Consider the following 18,744-nt stretch of genomic DNA (forward strand, 5'->3'; position numbering starts at 1 on the left):
TAGGCAAAAAAATCGATTTAATAATTCGCCACGACTAAGCCAGCGGACCTCGCTGTAATAAGGCAGGCTACCATACTGGCTTTCTACACCCTCAAGAAAGCTTTTAAATTGCCTGTGATGTAGCCCATGCTTCCTTATGATTGGTTGTACAAACAACAACACTCGTCACATTATGCGACGCATAATGGTCATGTTAGATAATGGCACAATCCGAAACTGTTCAACTTGAGATGGACACAAATGTTCCGCTGCAACTACCAAACATTCTTTTATTAAATCGCCATCAGTGAAGGGGCGCAGGGATTTTGCTAAAAGCAAAGAAATTTTGTAACTCACTCTGAGAGCTGCCTCAGTTGATTTTTCTTCGTCGTCCAGATCTTCTTCGGTTAGCTTCCTTTTAAGTTTAATAACTTCCTGTGCACGATCTGGTCCATCACATTTTCCACTTCCGTAGTCTTTCGAGTGGTACGACATATAATGTCGCTGCAAATTAAATTTCCTAAAAGAATTCAGCGTTTCGTGACATACTAAACATTTTGCAACACCATGTTTTTCTGTAAACAGATTCAATTCCTCCCAATGAGGGTTGAACTGCGAAAGCATGGTTGGGGTTACACAACGGCGACTTCAATAGGCACGCTGCAGCCCTATTCAAACGTGCGCGCGCATTTCCCCTCCCTCCCCACTCCGCGACCTTGCACCTGCTCGCGAGCACGTGCCTGAGCAGATGCGAGTACTCGCGCTCAAAACCGGCCAATTGTTAAGCCCTGTCTTAAGACATGAGGGAATGGTTCAAATGGCTCTGAGCACTATGGGACGTCACTGCTGAGGTCATCAGTCACCGAGAACTTAGAGTTACTTAAACCTAACTAACCTAAGGACAACACACACATTCATGCCCGAGGCAGGATTCGAACCTGCGACAGTAGCGATCGCGCGGCTCCAGACTGTAGCGCCTAGAGCCGCTCGGCCACTCCGGCCGGCCCATCAGGGAATAACTTCCATGTACTGTAGAGGGTAAGAACTGTAGAGGAGGACAGAGACTGGAATATATCCTGCAAATAATTGAAGCCATAGATTGCAAGTGCTACTCTAAGATGAAGAGGTTGGTACAGGAGAGGAATTCGTGGCGGGCCGCATCAAACTAGTCACAAGACTGATGAATCAAAAAAGAAAAAAAGCTCCGCTTGGGCTGTGGCTCAGAAACGACGGCAAGAGAAGAGATAGGGCGATGATCAAATTATATTAAACACCTTTTTCCAAAGCTGTTTCACAGAGGAAGACCGCACTGCAGTTCCTTCTCTGAATCATCGCACGAACGAAAAAATGGCTGACTTCGAAATAAGTGTCCAAGGAATAGAAAAGCGACTGAAATCACTCAACAGAGGAAAGTCCACTGGACCTGACGGGATACCATTTCTATTCTACACAGAGTACGCGAAAGAACTTGCCCTCCTTCTAACAGCCGTGCACCGCAAGTCTCTAGAGGAACGGAATGTTCCAAATGATTGGAAAAGAGCACAGGTAGTTCCAGTTTTCAAGAAGGGTCGTCGAGCAGATGCGCAAAACTATAGGCCTATATCTCTGACATCGATCTGTTGTAGAATTTTAGAACATGTTTTTTGCTCGTGTATCATGTCATTTCTGGAAACCCAGGATCTACTCTGTAGGAATCAACATGGATTCCGGAAATAGCGATCGTGTGAGACCCAACTCGCTTTATTTGTTCATGAGATCCAGAAAATAGTAGATACAGGCTCCCAGGTATATGCCATTTTCCTTGACTTCCGGAAGGCGTTCAATACAGTTCCGCACTGTCGCCTGATAAACAAAGTAAGAGCCTACGGAATATCAGACCAGCTGTGTGGCTGGATTGAAGAGTTTTTAGCAAACAGAACACAGCATGTTGTTCTCAATGGAGAGACGTCTACAGACGTTAAAGTAACCTCTGGCGTGCCACAGGGGAGTGTTATGGGACCATTGCTTTTCACAATACATATAAATGACCTAGTAGATAGTGTCGGAAGTTCCACGCGGCTTTTCGCGGATGATGCTGTAGTATACAGAGGAGATGCAGCATTAGAAAATTGCAGCGAAATGCAGGAAGATCTGCAGCGGATAGGCACTTGGTGCAGGGAGTGGCAACTGACGCTTAATATAGACAAATGTACTGTATTGTGAATACATAGAAAGAAGGATCCTTTATTGTATGAGTATATTATAGCGGAAAAAACACTGGTAGCCGTGTAAAATATCTGGGAACATGCGTGCGGAACGATTTGAAGTGGAATGATCATACAAAATTAATTGTTGGTAAGGCGGGTACCAGGTTGAGATTCATTGGGAGAGTCCTTAGAAAATCTAGTCCATCAACAAAGGAGGTGGCTTACAAAACACTCGTTCGACCTATACTTGAGTATTGCTCATCAGTGTGGGATCCGTACCAGGTCGGGTTGACAGAGGAGATAGAGAAGATCCAAAGAAGAGCGGCGCGTTTCGTCACAGGGTTATTTGGTAAGCGTGATAGCGTTACGGAGATGTTTAGCAAACTCAAGTGGCACACCCTGCAAGAGAGGCGCTCTGCATCGCGGTGTAGCTTGCTGGCCAGCTTTCGAGAGGGTGCGTTTCTGGATGAGGTATCGAATATATTGCTTCCCCCTACTAATGCCTCCCGAGGAGATTACGAATGTAAAATTAGACAGATTCGAGCGCGCACGGAGGCTTTCCGCAGTCGTTCTTCCCGCGAACCATACGCGACTGGAACAGGAAAGGGAGGTAATGACAGTGGTACGTAAAGTGCCCTCCGCCACACACCATTGGGTGGCTTGCGGAGTATAAATGTAAATGTAGATAGTAAAGTTGGCGAGAGGAGATGCCTGATAGCTTCAAAGGGCTTGGTGCGGCTGCTTCGCACGTCAGCCTGAATCAGCCACATAATGCGAATTCGTATACTCCTGTATGGCAATGTCTCAGCGTGTCCCAACTCCATAGGCGACTACTGCTTTCGTCTGCAGCTATCGGCACCTGCCAGTTGAACGCTAGCAGCCGACTGCTGTATGCAACGTCGCTGCAGCTGCACCCGTCGCGGGCTGCGTCTGTTCCCCTTTAGGAAGGCAGCCCGCGGCACTGCAAAATGCATGGGGCCTGGCGCGGAGCGGCGCCGCGCTGCCCGCCGGTGCAACGGGGGCGTCGCGACGCCCGGCGCCTGCCTGACGCCCGCGCCTCGCACTTTGATGTCGGCCGCGGAATGCGAGGCTGCCCTTTGTGTCCGCCGCGTGCCTGCGCCTGCCCTGCCGCAGTACCCAGTCGCCAGTCCACCACGCACAAGCTGTATCTGCATTGCTGACCCGCGCATTTTTCACGTTCCTTCCGTCAGTGTTGTAATTGACTGTATCGTTACTTCCGAATTCTCCTGTGTAACGCTACACTCAACATTGTTTCTTGACTTCCGGAAGGTGGTTCCACGCAGTCAGCTAATAAACATCCGTAGTGTATTTCCCTCAGCATCACCTAATTTAACTCGATTACATTCCATTATCCTCGCTTTGCTTCTTTTAATGTTCTTCTTATATCATCCTTTCAAGACACTGTCCATTCCGTTAGACTGCTCTTCCAAGTCCTTTGCTGTCTCTGACAGAATTACAATATCATCGGCAAATATTAAAGTTTTCATTTCTTTTCTCTGAACTTTCCTACTGCAAATTTTTCCTTGGTTTCCTTTCCTGGTTGTTCAAAGTACAGATTGAATGATATCGATGATAGGCTACAACTCTGCCTCACTCCTTTCACAACCACTGACTCCTTCTCATACCCATCGACTCGTACAATGCCATCTGGTTTCTGTACAAATTGAAAATAGCCAGCCGGCCGGTGTGGCCGAGCGGTTCTAGACGCTTCAGTCTGGAACCGCGCGACTGCTACGGTCGCACGTTCGAATCCTGCTTCGGGCATGGATGTGTGTGAGGTCCTTAGGTTAGTCGGGTTTAATTCGTTCTAAGTTCTAGGGGACTGATGACCTCAGAAGTTAAGTCGCATAGTGCTCAGAGCCATTTTGAACCATTGCTTCTTGATTTAAAGAAACCTGGTGTCTCCATCATTGAGGATCGGCACTGCGCAATACTGGAGAAATTATGATCTGCATTAAGGCGAAACGTGAGGGAAAACTGGGAGAAGGGGTGCTGCTGCTTCATGATAGCGCACCCACCCATATCGGAAATGTCGTAACGCAAAAGCTAGTGTCTTACCGAATGAGTATCTCCAATCTAATGCGTGGGTGGGATGATAGCCCCAATGTTTACGGCGATTTTGCCTGATTGGCATACAGATTCTGGACTGCATGGCCTTCGAACGGAAACCTTCTGATTGCCCATTATACATTACCAATGTACTTCATATCGATTACGAATCGCCTGAGGGACAGCCTCCTTTTTCTGATGAGATACATGGGTCTAACGTTGTTATGTCGAAGACTGACATGACATTCTAACTAACGTGATTATTTGTACCGTGAAGGTAGTTGATAACGGAATCTAGTTGTAATAATACAATAGACTGCTGTGGATCATGCGCGACCCAAAACGAAAGCAACTAAAACAAATGGAATAGAGACTGGCAAAAAGTTTTCGCTTTTGACCAAAAAATAAATGCTTAACTGTTATCAAAGGAATAAAATTAAGTTAACTTTTACCGTTATACCTTATCACATAATTAGTAAATAATGTAGTACAATACACCGTGGTACATGGACCACGAAGACCAACGCTTATAACGAACAAAAGTGTGACCAACTGTTCATGCATACCAAAATGGCTTTGATAATCTGCTGCAATGATTGTTTCCCATAAGAAGTCCTGGTAGGAAAGATATATTCTGTGCATCCCAGTAGAGCTCAATTACTGTTTTCTTGGGCTGCTCTCGTTGTGTAGCAGCAGAAGGGCCGTGTTGTGGCTTATATTGGGTGTGCAAAAATAAGCCTGACGATAAGTCAGTAACAGACTAGCAGCTTGTCGCCCTTGTCTTTCTTAATATTGCGTCTTTGATTGGCGATCGTCAGTGCTCTAGGCATTTTCCTCAGGTAGAGCCAAAAGCGGATTCGGAAGCCCTAGAAACCTTTATGTTTTGCTGTATTTCTATTGCAGAATAAAAAGATTTAATCGAGTAAATCCAAACTCGCAGGATTTGTACAACAATGGACGAGTGATTCACATTTCCGAGAGATGTTGTAAATGTAGTTCCATATGACCCGAAATGCATATGTTACACCAATCCATGAAAACCACTGTTCAGCCTGTCTCTTCCCTGTCAGTGGGCGCGATATCGGGATGTGAGGGAGTCAAAAGTCGTAAGAATTAGCAATATCCGGGAAATTTATTGGTCATACTGTAAAATTTCGGACTGTACATTCCGTACTGCTACTTCAGTGCAATGAATGGATAGCAAGAGCGTCATACACAGCAACGAGCGGCTACTTAACCATACAAGAAGATTTGTTGACAGAATTTTTTCTCGAAGCTGAAGCTATGTGACGAATGTATACCTTTTCACCTCGATAGTTTGGTACCATCTGTTTTCGACATATCTGATAGCACATCTGTCATTGCTTTGCCTTCCAGTCTCTGGATAAAAAAATCGCCTCAGACTGCAATGGACACGTGGCCCCTGTCACTAGTGTGCTGAAAAGAAAAATTAGTCCAAAAATGAGTCCAGCTCCAACATATTGTATGGGTCGGTGAGCTGCGAGCCTGAATAATTCAGGATGACAAAAAGTAGAGTATGGTGGTGAGGGCCTGTAAGGCGGTGTGCATATGAGACAGACTTGGCGAATTATGCATTATACATTCAGTTTATAATTGAGTCGTCTTCTCTGTGTCAGCAGAGCTGTGGATGCAGCAAGCAGAGTAGAAGGCGCTGACGTGCACACAAAGCAGTCTCTAGAGGCCATCGGCGAGGCCACAGCAGCTCACGCAGTGTGAGCAATGTTGGCAGGGTAGCTGGTGCAGCTAGCGGCAGGTGTTGCTTTTCCAGCGATGACGCCAAACACCTCGACGATCGTTTTGACTAGACCACCTTCGTAGACCTTGTAGCGAGTGTCCTAATAACCCTTCAACTGCTCTGCACGGGACAGCGATGGTAGTGCAGAGGTTACGATGTGGCTTCTCCCCCCAGAGGAAAGCCATGGACGCCAGTGTCCCCAGCTGAATGTCAGTAAGGGGCAGTAGCAGCAGCTACCGTGCTTCAAAGTACAACAAGTGTGATAGCGCGTCAATAGATTGGCCCCCAGTGGGCTGGTGGTAGAAGGCTCCAAGTCTTCGCATCAGTGGAAGAGAGGTTGGCAGCTCATAGCAACTAAGTCCAGCAGAGTAGGCTGTGTTGCAGTCTGTTAGGTAGTAGGCATTTGGCGTATGGTAGGCAGCACATCACAGATCTGGTCTCGATTCTGGCACACTGCAGCAGCAGGGGAATAGAAGTGGTACGGAACTCAAGTCTGTCTGTCGGAGGCAATGACGTTATGTCTTGGCGAAGATGATCGAAAGTGGGTTCATCAGTGGTCTTCACTACACCTCAGCGTCTCAGCTGTGGCTGTCAGAGCTTCAGTTTTGCATGTTTCTGCCTTGCTGCTTTTCGCGGATGATGCTGTAGTATGCAGATAAGTTGCAGCATTAGAAAATTGCGGCGAAATGCAGGAAGATCTGCAGCGGATAGGCACTTGGTGTAGGGAGTAGCAACTGACCCTTAACATAAACAAATGTAATGTATTGCGATTACATAGATAGAAGGATCCTTTATTGTATGATTATATGACGGCAGAACAAACACTGGTAGCAGTTACTTCTGTAAAGTATCTGGGAGTATGCGTGCGGAACGATTTGAAGTGGAATGATCATATAAAATTAATTGTTGGTAAGGCGGGAGAGTCCTTAGCAAATTTAGTCCATCAACAAAGGAGGTGGCTTACAGAACACTCATTCGACCTATACTCGAGTATTGCTCATCAGTGTGGGATCCGTACCAGGTCGGGTTGACAGAGGAGATAGAGAAGATCCAAAGAAGAGCGGCGCGTTTCGTCACAGGGTTATTTGGTAAGCGTGATAGCGTTACGGAGATGTTTAGCAAACTCAAGTGGCAGACTCTGGAAGAGAGGCGCTCTGCATCGCGGTGTAGCTTGCTCGCCAGGTTTCGAGAGGGTGCGTTTCTGGATGAGGTATCGAATATATTGCTTCCCCCTACTTATACCTCCCGAGGAGGTCACGAATGTAAAATTAGACAGATTCGAGCGCGCACGGAGGTTTTCCGGCAGTCGTTCTTCCCGCGAACCATACGCGACTGGAACAGGAAAGGGTGGTAATGACAATGGCACGTAATGTGCCCTCCGCCACACACCGTTGGGTGGCTTGCGGAGTATAAATGTAGATGTAGATGAAAAACAGGCTGAAAGGCGTTCTTGTGTCAGATTTGCATATAGTTATGGCACCTTGCAGCGCTGTCATAATGACGTTGTGTTCCTTCCACGATGGGATCATCTTGCTGAATTGGTGAGTCAGGCATCTCACTGGAGCTGATGTGTGGCAAGAGGCGGTTGTATGTCACGGTATTGCAGTATAGGCTCTCTTTCTTGTTTTTGCATGTCCATCATTCTGCCAGGAGGTCTGGGGGACTACGGCCGTTCACTATTGTAAGTAAATGAAATTCCTACAGCCGTCCGTATGTTGTCATTTATTGTGTAGTTACCAGTTTCGCCGCTTCAACGGACCATCTTCAGGCCTGTATGGTTCAAATGGAACTTAACATATGAGGTCATCAGTCCCCAAGACTTAGAACTACTTAAACCTAACTAATCTAAGGACATCACACACATCCATGCCCGAGGCAGGATTCGAACCTGCGACCGTTGCAGCAGCGCGGTACCGGGGCTGAAGCGCCTAGAACCGCTCGGCCACAGCGGCCGGCCCAGGCCTGTATGCATGAACAGTACTGAAAGCATTACCAACTTATCAACAATGCAATACAAAGACAGATTAAAAACAGAATGAGAATCAATGACAAAATTCTACTAGTGAATTTGTAGTAATCATTTGGTAGAACGAACAGATACATCCATTGTCACATACCTAAGTACACCATAATGAATTTCCACTCATTACACTGTAGAAGTATACTATTTATTAATAACTTCATTAAAGAGATATTCCATGATTTTATTGGCCATTTGGACAATACATTATCTGCACAAACCTGAAATAACCTACTGAAACGACAAAATAAATGTCGAAGAATGATAAATTTACTTATGATTGATTTACTTATGATTTAGTTACTGGCTTGTTGTGTGGCCACCTACTTGGCAAATTAATAAGGTGGTTTGCCATTTCGACGATTGTATAGCCGACATGTTTCTTTTGAAATTTTTATTGCATGGATGTAATAGCTTTTGATTTAAATGTGGTGGTAAGCCCAAGGTGTGTACTGGTACAGAACATCTGTTCATAAGTGTATGTAATTTTAGATTTCCGTTTTTTTGTTCACTTGTGTTTGATACATATGAGTACATTCTGGTTTGCTAGTCAGAAAGCTTTTGTGATACTTCTTGAACAGATACCACTGAGTCACCCTTTATGGTGTACTACATCATCGCAGGCTAGTTGATGTCCTTGTGTGTTATTGTTTCATGGCAGTACATGATATATGGATGCTTTCGCACATGAATGTTGTTCGCCCTGAACAGTTCTTGTGGAGGTTTTTCATACGTTCTACATATGTTATTGGCGGTGTTCTATATTTGGTCCTCTGTCACCTCTTGTACGTTCATTTTATGTATATGACATAAGTGTGCCCCTCAACGGTTTACACCTCAGCGTTTTATACTTTGACATAACACATAGCTCATGTTTCTTCGCCTAGTTGTTTCTGAGGTTGTAGTCTCTTTCACACATTTATCAGTTTCTACAGTTATCTTGTCGTTCAGTAGGTTACTTAACGGTTGTGCAGATAATGTATCGTCCGACTGGCCAATAAAAGTCATGGAATATCTCTTTAATTAAGTTATTAATAAATAGTACATTTGTGTGATGGAATGAGTGGAAATTCGTTATGATATACTTTAGGTATGTGACAATGGATGTATCTGTTCGTTCTACTAAATGATTACTGTAAATTCACTTCTAGAGTCTTGTCCTTGATTCTCATTCTGTTGTTAATCTCTCTTTGTGTTGCATGGTTGATAAGTTGGTAACGCTATTATCACTGTTTATACATACAGACCTGAAGAGCCGAAACTGGTAGCTACACAATAAATGACAACATAAGAACGGCTGTAGGTGCTTCATTTTCTTACAATGCTTTCTTGTTTGTCATTCCGGTTGTGACATGGTGCCCAAGAATATCTTGGTAGTGCCTCAGCGCTTCCCGGAGGAAACAATTTCTTTTTTACATTAGCCCAGTTTATCTTTCTTTGGCGTAACACTACCTTAAGTGGTTGCTACATACTGCTTGAACTTTAGTGCTGTGACCATAATCCGTCAGTCTATATTTTTGATTGGCATAGTGGACGAACTCAGTGCGTAATGTTTGGGAAAACCTTAATATAAAAATTACACATGGTGAAAATAGAGATAATCAAAGATACTACTGTAACATAAGCAAAAAATTAGGATCCGAGCTACTGAATAAAAGAGGACTGAAGTAAAACTTTCGAGGTCGGAACAAACCAGGAATGATTTCTGCTGCTGCTGCTAATGATGATGACAGTGATGGTGATGGTAGGGAAGGAGGAATATCAGATTTTAACACCCCACCGAGAACGAGGTCACTAGAGACAGAACACAAGCTCGAGTTGGGGAAGGGTGGGGAAGAAAATCAACAGTGACCTTTCAATAGAACCATCCAGGCACTTATGCTAAGCGGTTGAGGGAAATCAGGGAAAACCTAAATCTGGATGGCCCAGTGGGGAATTGAACCGTCGTCCTCCTGAATGTGTGCTCAGTGTGGTAGCCACAGCGCCACCTCGCGCGATGATGATGATGATGATGATGATGATGATGATGATGTCTGGAATCTGTAAAGAACATTTGTTAATAGTGAAATGTGAACAACATGAACAACCAAGAAAGTTGTTAGATAGGGATGCTTTCTTCTATTGACACTACTTCAATACCTATAGCTCAGGAGGAACGGGAATAGTCTACACTCTACAAGGAAAAAGATGCATATTCCGTTTTCTCTTGCAGAATTCCAAGAATAAATTAAAGATTTATTGGTCGGCATGAAGTTAATACAAGAAAAAATTAGTACCGAAAACTCGCACACTTGCAAAATCTGAATACCAGTTAATAATTTCCTGAAGGAGATGATGATTTGATGCTGTGCAAGAATTTACTTATTTTGAATTGCGTGATATTCTGATGGTATCCACTTTTTTCTTCTTCTTCTATTTAGCGTTATTTCCGTTTAGTATGGGACCCGCTGTACTCAAGTTCAGTCAAATTTGTTTCAATTAACTTTGCGGCCAGGTTCCCTTGCTGTCACCGCAGTCCTCAGTGACCCAAGAGAAGGAAGTGTGCGCCACCTGCCTGTGAATTGTGTAAACTTCAGTTTGTGTGTATGATCGTATTCAAACTGTTGTCCGGCTCGGTGGCTGCGGGGTCAGCGCTCCATATTACTAACCGAAGGGGTCTGGGTTCGATTCCTGCCTGGGTCGCGATTTTCTTCGCTCAAGGGACTGGGTGTGGTGACATCTTTACGTTCGTATCGTCGTAACTGACTAGGATATCATCTTTACTACACTGTCGTATTGTCTTTCCATTTCTGAGATCTCTGAGTGGGCACGGACTGACACCCAATAAATTGAAATAAAATAAATATTACACCTGTTTGTGTATCGTATTTTTCTAAGGTGGAAATTGGAGGACACGCACAGCTTGTGCCTAAACTAGCATAGAAAACCTGATGGTACCAGTAAAAAAGAAAATTTTGGGCATTATTAACCAATTTTCAATAATCGGAGAAGCTCCTAAGGTTCAGTAAGTATCAGTAAAAATCAAATGAATACTTTTCTCTGGAATATTTTGCTTTAAGAAATGGGATTTGGATGTTTTGAAATTCCGAAATGGAAATCTAGTGAAACTTCCAAAATGTGTTGCTACATACAAACGGTAAAAATGTGGTGGTTGGACAAAGGAAGTTACGAGTGCATTGAAACTAATATGAGCATCATTATATACCTGAGTTACAGTGAAAACATTACTAGACAATTGGGTTGAAACATACTACGACATGGAAATTTCATGAGAAAAGTATCTACAGGACAAGGTAAGAACCAAGTAGGAAGACGAAAACAATGTTACCAGTTTTTCAAATAGCGTACGAACAAACAAAAAAACAGTGGAGAAGAACAGCTTTAAACCAAACCTTATAATTTGATGTAGCTGTTAATAAACTATTCTATTATTGTAAGCATCTTCCACTTACTACAGAAGAAAATATAGCTATCACGCCGCTTTACAGAAAGCGTATGGTGTGTTGGTACATGTGAAGTTAATGGAAAATTTCTGTTCAATATCAAAAACGAGAGGGTACGTCAGTGCGCACCGAAACGAACTACGAACTTACAGAAGCTGTGCTAGTGTCCAAAATAATCCCTACACGCTGTTTACTGATTCATTTCGATTCAGACTGAAAATTTCTTTTAAAAAAATTGTTAATTTTACTGATAGTTTCTATTTCTTGATTTTTGCATTGGCAGTTGCTTTGCTTGGACTGTCTGAAAGGTTGCTTGAGAATCTGGATCTGTTGCAAACAATGAATCGAAGCAGAAGATCATCTGACTGTATTAATTTCCAGGACAGTGCACTGAGTCGCCTAAAAAAGAAAACCAGATTCTACCTAAGTTCCCTTTAAAAATCGTAGCACTCTGTTTCATACTTCTTTACATCTCTGGCGCGAAATTTAAAAAAACTTTAAATGATTTCTCGTCGAATGAAACGAATTTCCTTGAAATCTGAAATGTAACTTTTTCTCGTTTCGGCTTATCTGTGGCAATGAGTAACGTTCTGGCAACTGGTCTCTGAAAACTGCTGCTGCCGCTACTGAAGGCTATTAAAAAGGCCCGCCTCATTTACTAAGTGGCAAACTAACTACAGATGAAGTCCGTGTGCAAGGAACCCGCGTAATGTGTCTGCAATTTAACTTGCAGTTGTGAAACTTTATCTAGTGAATGACAAAGATTCGGAAATGGATGATGACATGGTAAATTACGGTTATGCCAATTCTTTTAAAAGGTGTATTAGCAATTTTAGAAAAGTCACTTTACAAAATTATTCTTTGTTAAAATCAAGAATTGCATAGAAATGACATTACAAAATATACATATTCATCGTAGATTTCAAAGGTTCCGCTAATTGAGTTAATCTTTCCTGAATTGTCGTTAATGTTACTTAATTTAGAAGAGTGGACTGCTCTCTGCGTTGGAAACTAAATTGTTATAAAGATGTGTAGGCAGGAGTTCGCACGCAATTAAAGCAAAGGAAATGAATTATTACTTTATTATGGAGTTTTCATCAAATCAATCAAAAAAAATCTTTATCAATCGCGGTAAAGATGTTATAAAATCAGTTTCCTCAATAGTGATAAATTTTCATCATTCTTGCCATACCGATTTCTCGGCCGTAGCTCATTTCACGATTACACGATGCGGACTGTCTCTGCGACCAGCATACGTGAGTAGCGGTCGACGCAGAGGTGTTCCTGCAAACGCACAGTGTCGCAGATGTCATTGCGCGCTGTCTGAGAAACAAAGTAAGAGCGACTGCCTTGTGTATATTCAAGTTATAAGGGAAGCTGATAGTGAACAGCCGGCCGGTGTGGCCGAGCGGTTCTAGGCTCTTCAGTCACGATGTGTGTGATGTCCTTAGGTTAGTTAGGTTTAAGTAGTTCTAAGTTCTAGGGGACTGATGACCTCAGAAGTTAAGTCCCATAGTACTCAGAGCCGTTTGAACCATTCTGAACCACTCTCGCAGGCATACTTTCAGTCAGGTCTTTGGGGTGATTTGTCACTCCACACAACGGTTTTCCATTGTTCAATCGTCCAACGTTTACGCTCCTTACACCAAGCGAGTCCGTTTGACATTTACCGGCGTGATGTGCGGCTTATGAAATTCAAGTTTTCTCACCTCCCGCCTAACTGGCATAGTACTTGCAGTGGATCCTGGTGCAGTTTGGAATTCCTATGCGATGGTCTGGATAGACATCAGCCTATTACACATTATGACTCTCTTCAACTGTCGCCGATCTCTGTCAGTCAACAGACGAGGTCGGCATGTACACTTTTGTGCTCTATGTGTGTTCCTTCACGTTTCCACTTCACTATCACATCGGAAAACAGTGGATATAGTGAGGTTTAGGAGTGTGGAAATCTCGCGTACAGACGTATGACACAAGTGACACCTAATCACCTGACCACGTTCGAAGTCCGTGACTTGGCGGAGCGCCCCATTCTCCTCTCTCACTATGTCTGATGACTACCGAGGTCGCTGATACAGAGTACCTGGCATTAGGTGGCAGCACAATGCACCTAATATGAAAAACGTATGTTTTTGTGGGTGTCCGGATACTTTCGATCACCTAGTGTATTTTGTAGTGATCGGTTCTAACTTCGTTCCACCTCTTTTATATAACGAATGTTGAACACAAAATAGTAATTTACATCATACATGCTCGGTCTTCGTACAATAATGGTAAAGAAATACCACCGAAAGAAAACAGAGTTTTCTTATTCAAAACATGAATGTCCGTTCTACAGCGTAACGGAGATTACCACATAAGTACAGGATCTTACACGTTTTCTACGTTTGCGACCTGAAAAGTTACTATTGAACCATTGTACGTGTGCAATGACGAATGCTTCATTATGTAGCTAGTGTAGCATTTGCGTGAACCACGTCCTTCGTTTCACAGTTGTTGCTGCTGCGGTCGTGTAAAATGCAGCTTGTTATCTTGTTGAGAGGGAATGCCTTGATCGCGGAAATGTCAAAGTGCCAGATCGGAAGCAAACTTCGGAGTATTGCGTTAGCTCCAGGAGATAGTAGACATCTCTCTGCCTCGATCATTGGTCGTTGTAGGTCTGCTTACCTTCCGTCAATATTGGCCTTGTTAGCGACAAAGCATTCCTCGCAAACTCGGAGTAACTAACAGAACACAAGTCTCAGTAATTTCAGTATAGTTCACCAGAGCAGAGGTTAAACCCGACTTCAAAATCGTCTTACAAATTGGCTTAAAGCCAACTTGAAGGGAAGATACACTCTTTTCAGTCTTACACGTGAGAGGTTCAACGCGAACAGTCAGTATAGTCTTCTTTTCCAGAGCCTGTTTCTTCACACGTCAGAATTAAAGCTACAGAGGTCCCTCGTTGCTAGGTTTCATGATTTATCTGAACACTGTATGTGAGGAAGAAAGGAGAAACTTTTTCCACTCTTTTTCCTTCAGCGCGACAATTAAACCGAAAACTTATGTGCATCTCATCTTTTTTTCCTTCAACAGGCGGCAAAATTATCGGTTGTGTATTTCGGCCAGAAAAAAAGACGCTTTCATAATTTTACAACTGATATGGACGACAATGACAGATCGCAGCCAAATAATTTCGAGTTCAGTGCTAAAATATTTCAGCTGTCGTATAAAGTAATTCTGTTCAAAATAGCACAGTTTTCGCCGAACTTTGTGTCATTTATCTCATTTTGAGACAAAGTACTGTTGATGTTACTGTCAAGATCTAGCTCGTCCCCACCACATTCCACACCAAGCTACGGCTGTTCTCGTTACGTATATTCACAACCACATAAAAAACCTCTTTAGTTTTATGTCAAAGAGTAATGGATGCTTATAACACAGGCGAAGTGCGCTGTCCGTTAGACGTGACATGGTACTGCCAACTATGGATCGAATCCTTGCATGAAACAGTTAAATTTTACTTGGAATGCTGCATTTCAGTCCTGTGAGTACGACACTGGTGTTGTGTTTCAGAGCGGTGCGCAGAACCTCTTGGAATGGAGTCTGGTCGGATCTCGGACGCTGACATAACGGCTAGCTCATCACACGATTCCAGCCTCGTGGGCGCCAGGAACGCAAGGTAAGACTCCGCACGCGCCGGAACACTGTACGCAACACCTGACATCCCATGAGACCCTGCAACCAGGTCCAGGGGATCTCTGTGTACACCATAGTACCTTACGCAGAAATCTGTGGATGTCCATGCCCTGCTTGGCATCTTGGGAAGAGTCTCACAAATTATGTTTCGAAAAGCTTCCTCACCACTTGTGGACAATTCTTCATTTGTCGTGTACTGACAACGAATGACTTGGGACTTGATTATTCGTCATAAACCGTTAATTTGCCCATGTGTGGGTCCACAGCCTTGACGTAATTTCTAAATGACTAAACTATTTTTAATATCCGGTGTGGGCTATCAAACTTTTTATAAAGATTACATTTGTTGCATCAAATATTACATTGAATTACTGGTCAATTTCAGCCTGTGGCCACTTTCAAATGCCTGCAGTAACACTATCGACAAAGCTATAATATAAAATACTTACTTAACATGGTTGCACTTTGCATATTACATTTGCTGTTACACTTCCTGCGGTTGCGCTTTTGAAGTACGAGGTGCATTCAAGTTCTAAGGCCTCCGATTTTTTTTTTTCCTAATTAACTACTCACCCGAAATCGATGAAACTGGCGTTACTTCTCGACGTAATCACCCTGCAGACGTACACATTTCTCACAACGCTGACGCCATGATTCCATGGCAGCCGCGAAGGCTTCTTTAGGAGTCTGTTTTCAACACTGGAAAATCGCTGAGGCAATAGCAGCACGGCTGGTGAATGTGCGGCCATGGAGAGTGTCTTTCATTGTTGGAAAAAGCCAAAAGTCACTAGGAGTCAGGTCAGGTGAGTAGGGAGCATGAGGAATCACTTCAAAATCGTTATCACGAAGAAACTGTTGCGTAACGTTAGCTCGATGTGCGGGTGCGTTGCCTTGGTGAAACAGCACACGCGCAGCCCTTCCCGGACGTTTTTGTTGCAGTGCAGGAAGGAATTTGTTCTTCAAAACATTTTTGTAGGATGCACCTGTTACCGTAGTGCCATTTGGAACGCAATGGGTAAGGATTACGCCCTCGCTGTCCCAGAACATGGACAACATCATTTTTTCAGCACTGGCGGTTACCCGAAATTTTTTTGGTGGCGGTGAATCTGTGTGCTTCCATTGAGCTGACTGGCGCTTTGTTTCTGGATTGAAAAATGGCATCCACGTCTCATCCATTGTCACAACCGACGAAAAGAAAGTCCCATTCATGCTGTCATTGCACGTCAACATTGTTTGGCAACATGCCACACGGGCAGCCATGTGGTCGTCCATCAGCATTCGTGGCACCCACCTGGATGACACTTTTCGCATTTTCAGGTCGTCATGCAGGATTGTGTGCACAGAACCCACAGAAATGCCAACTCTGGAGGCGATCTGTTCAACAGTCATTCGGCGATCCCCCAAAACAATTCTCTCCACTTTCTCGATCATGTCGTCAGACCGGCTTGTGCGAGCCCGAGGTTTTTTCGGTTTGTTGTCACATGATGTTCTGCCTTCATTAAACTGTCGCACCCATGAACGCACTTTCGACACGTCCATAACTCCATCACCACATGTCTCCTTCAACTGTCGATGAATTTCAATTGGTTTCACACCACGCAAATTCAGAAAACGAATGATTGCACGCTGTTCAAGTAAGGTAAACGTCGCCATTTTAAGTATTTAAGACAGTTCTCATTCTCGCCGCTGGCGGTAAAATTCCTTCTGCCGTACGGTGCTGCCATCTCTGGGACGTATTGACAATGAACGCGGCCTCATTTTAAAACAATGCGCATGTTTCTATCTCTTTCCAGTCCGGAGAAAAAAAAATCGGAGGCCTTAGAGCTTGACTGCACCTCGTATGCGTAGTATTTAGTATCTGGTAATCTTCTCTTTAGGGATACACACACACACACACACACACAAACACAAACAAGTCGTTGAAAATCTGCAGGTGTTATCTGGCACATCACATACAGCATGTAGCAACACATTTTGAAGCACTTCATGTATCTGAAATGCTGCTGCCAAATGGCTCTTTTCCACAGACGTAAATATAGTCGTTATAAAAACAAGGGTTCATCCAACGGTCAAAAAATATGTTTAGACTGTGACATTTTTACACAAGGTCAAAGTACACCAGAGAGAGCAACAACCGTCTATCCTCAGCATTGCATGCAATAAGTGTCATGTCACTGTTCTTAATAAAAAAAAAAAGCATTACATGCTGTATGTTAAAATGGCTTACAATAACATTACAAGTACGAGTAAATATACTCGTTATTGCTGCATAAACTATTTCGAGATTTCGTTAAAAAATTGTACCAATGGCAAAAGTAATTTCTCGCGTTAATTACCTTGTATGGTCTTAAAATATGAATAAAATTGTGATTCTTCAGCTTCTCCTGGCGTACTTCACGAGGAAATAGTTGCACTGGTGAACGGCCGAACGTCAGTGTCCAACCGGCACATTATTTCGGCCAGCGACCACGTTGCCATTAGTACACCTCATAGCCCCGTGATCGCTGCCCTACTTACGAGAGTTTATTTGCTTATGAGTAAGTATTCAGGCCATGGTGAAAATGGAAACTGAAGAAACTAACGGTACCTTGACCTCACGATCACAAAATCCACCATACACTGCTTCAATTATTTCGGGAAACAGTCAGCTAGAGCTATAGTAATATACGAGAAACTCAAATATCCATGTACCATATCACAACTATCTTATGCATAAAGTTAGAAACATCTTCGAAAGACAGTGAATTAAAATAGCCTTCAAAACAAATGGTACAAATCAATAGAAGCTAAAAGCATTGACAGAAAAGAAAGATAAGTACAACATTTGAGCGATCTCAGAATTATAATGCAATAGTTGCAGCTCGGAATATGTTGGGATGACTGCCAGGAACTTTAATATTAGATACAAAGTCCACATGAGGGCACTGAAGTGTGAGTACATCCACTCCACTCTTACACAGAATACACATTAGAAGAATAAAGAAGAGCCTGACAAGTCTGTGTCATAATAACGAAAGAAAAGACATGTTCATTCTCCAGGAGTGTGATGTCCTTAGGTTAGTTAGGTTTAAGTAGTTCTAAGTTCTAGGGGACTGATGACCACAGCTGTTAAGTCCCATAGTGCTCAGAGCCATTTGAACCATTCTCCAGGAAGGGTAGGTTAACAACCTAACAGGAAGGTCAAGTGCATTGCACAGCGATATTATGCGCGGGAACGGCCAAATTGTGATATGCGCTTGATTGAAAACCTATCAAAGAAGCTTGAGTCATGTCGTGCTTACACAAGAACGAATGGACGTAAGTTACAAAAAGCGGTGGATACATCTAAGTACTAAATTACAATCGTGTTGTTATAAATAACATAAATATTAAGATAACCTAAAAGCGGAAATAAAATATTACATGCCACAAAACAAAATATTTCCATAACTCTGCTGAATCAAAGAAGTGTTCTGTCAAGACTGTTGCTACCTCGGGAACTGTCATTTTAGGAAAAATGCCTGGTCAGCTAACATAATGTCCTCAATCAGGACAAGTCGTCTAGTTTTACTGAAAAACATATGTAACACACAGAACCGAGGATGGAAATATGTCGTTGGTGTAATTCTGGGA

At 43.2% G+C, this 18,744-nt stretch overlaps 1 protein-coding gene across 3 annotated transcripts in view; it reads left to right on the forward strand.

Moving 5' to 3' along the window:
* Window positions 1-18,744, forward strand: part of LOC126248524 (discoidin domain-containing receptor 2-like) — an 891,455-nt gene that overhangs the window by 506,002 nt on the left and 366,709 nt on the right. For all 3 annotated transcript variants that reach the window (XM_049949580.1, XM_049949588.1, XM_049949595.1), the window contains exon 3: window positions 15,010-15,115. In XM_049949580.1, coding sequence (XP_049805537.1) covers window positions 15,010-15,115 — 106 coding nt within the window. The remainder of the gene's footprint in view (window positions 1-15,009; window positions 15,116-18,744) is intronic.

This window comes from Schistocerca nitens, chromosome 1 (genome assembly GCF_023898315.1).
Source record: "Schistocerca nitens isolate TAMUIC-IGC-003100 chromosome 1, iqSchNite1.1, whole genome shotgun sequence".
Taxonomy (NCBI): domain Eukaryota; kingdom Metazoa; phylum Arthropoda; class Insecta; order Orthoptera; family Acrididae; genus Schistocerca; species Schistocerca nitens.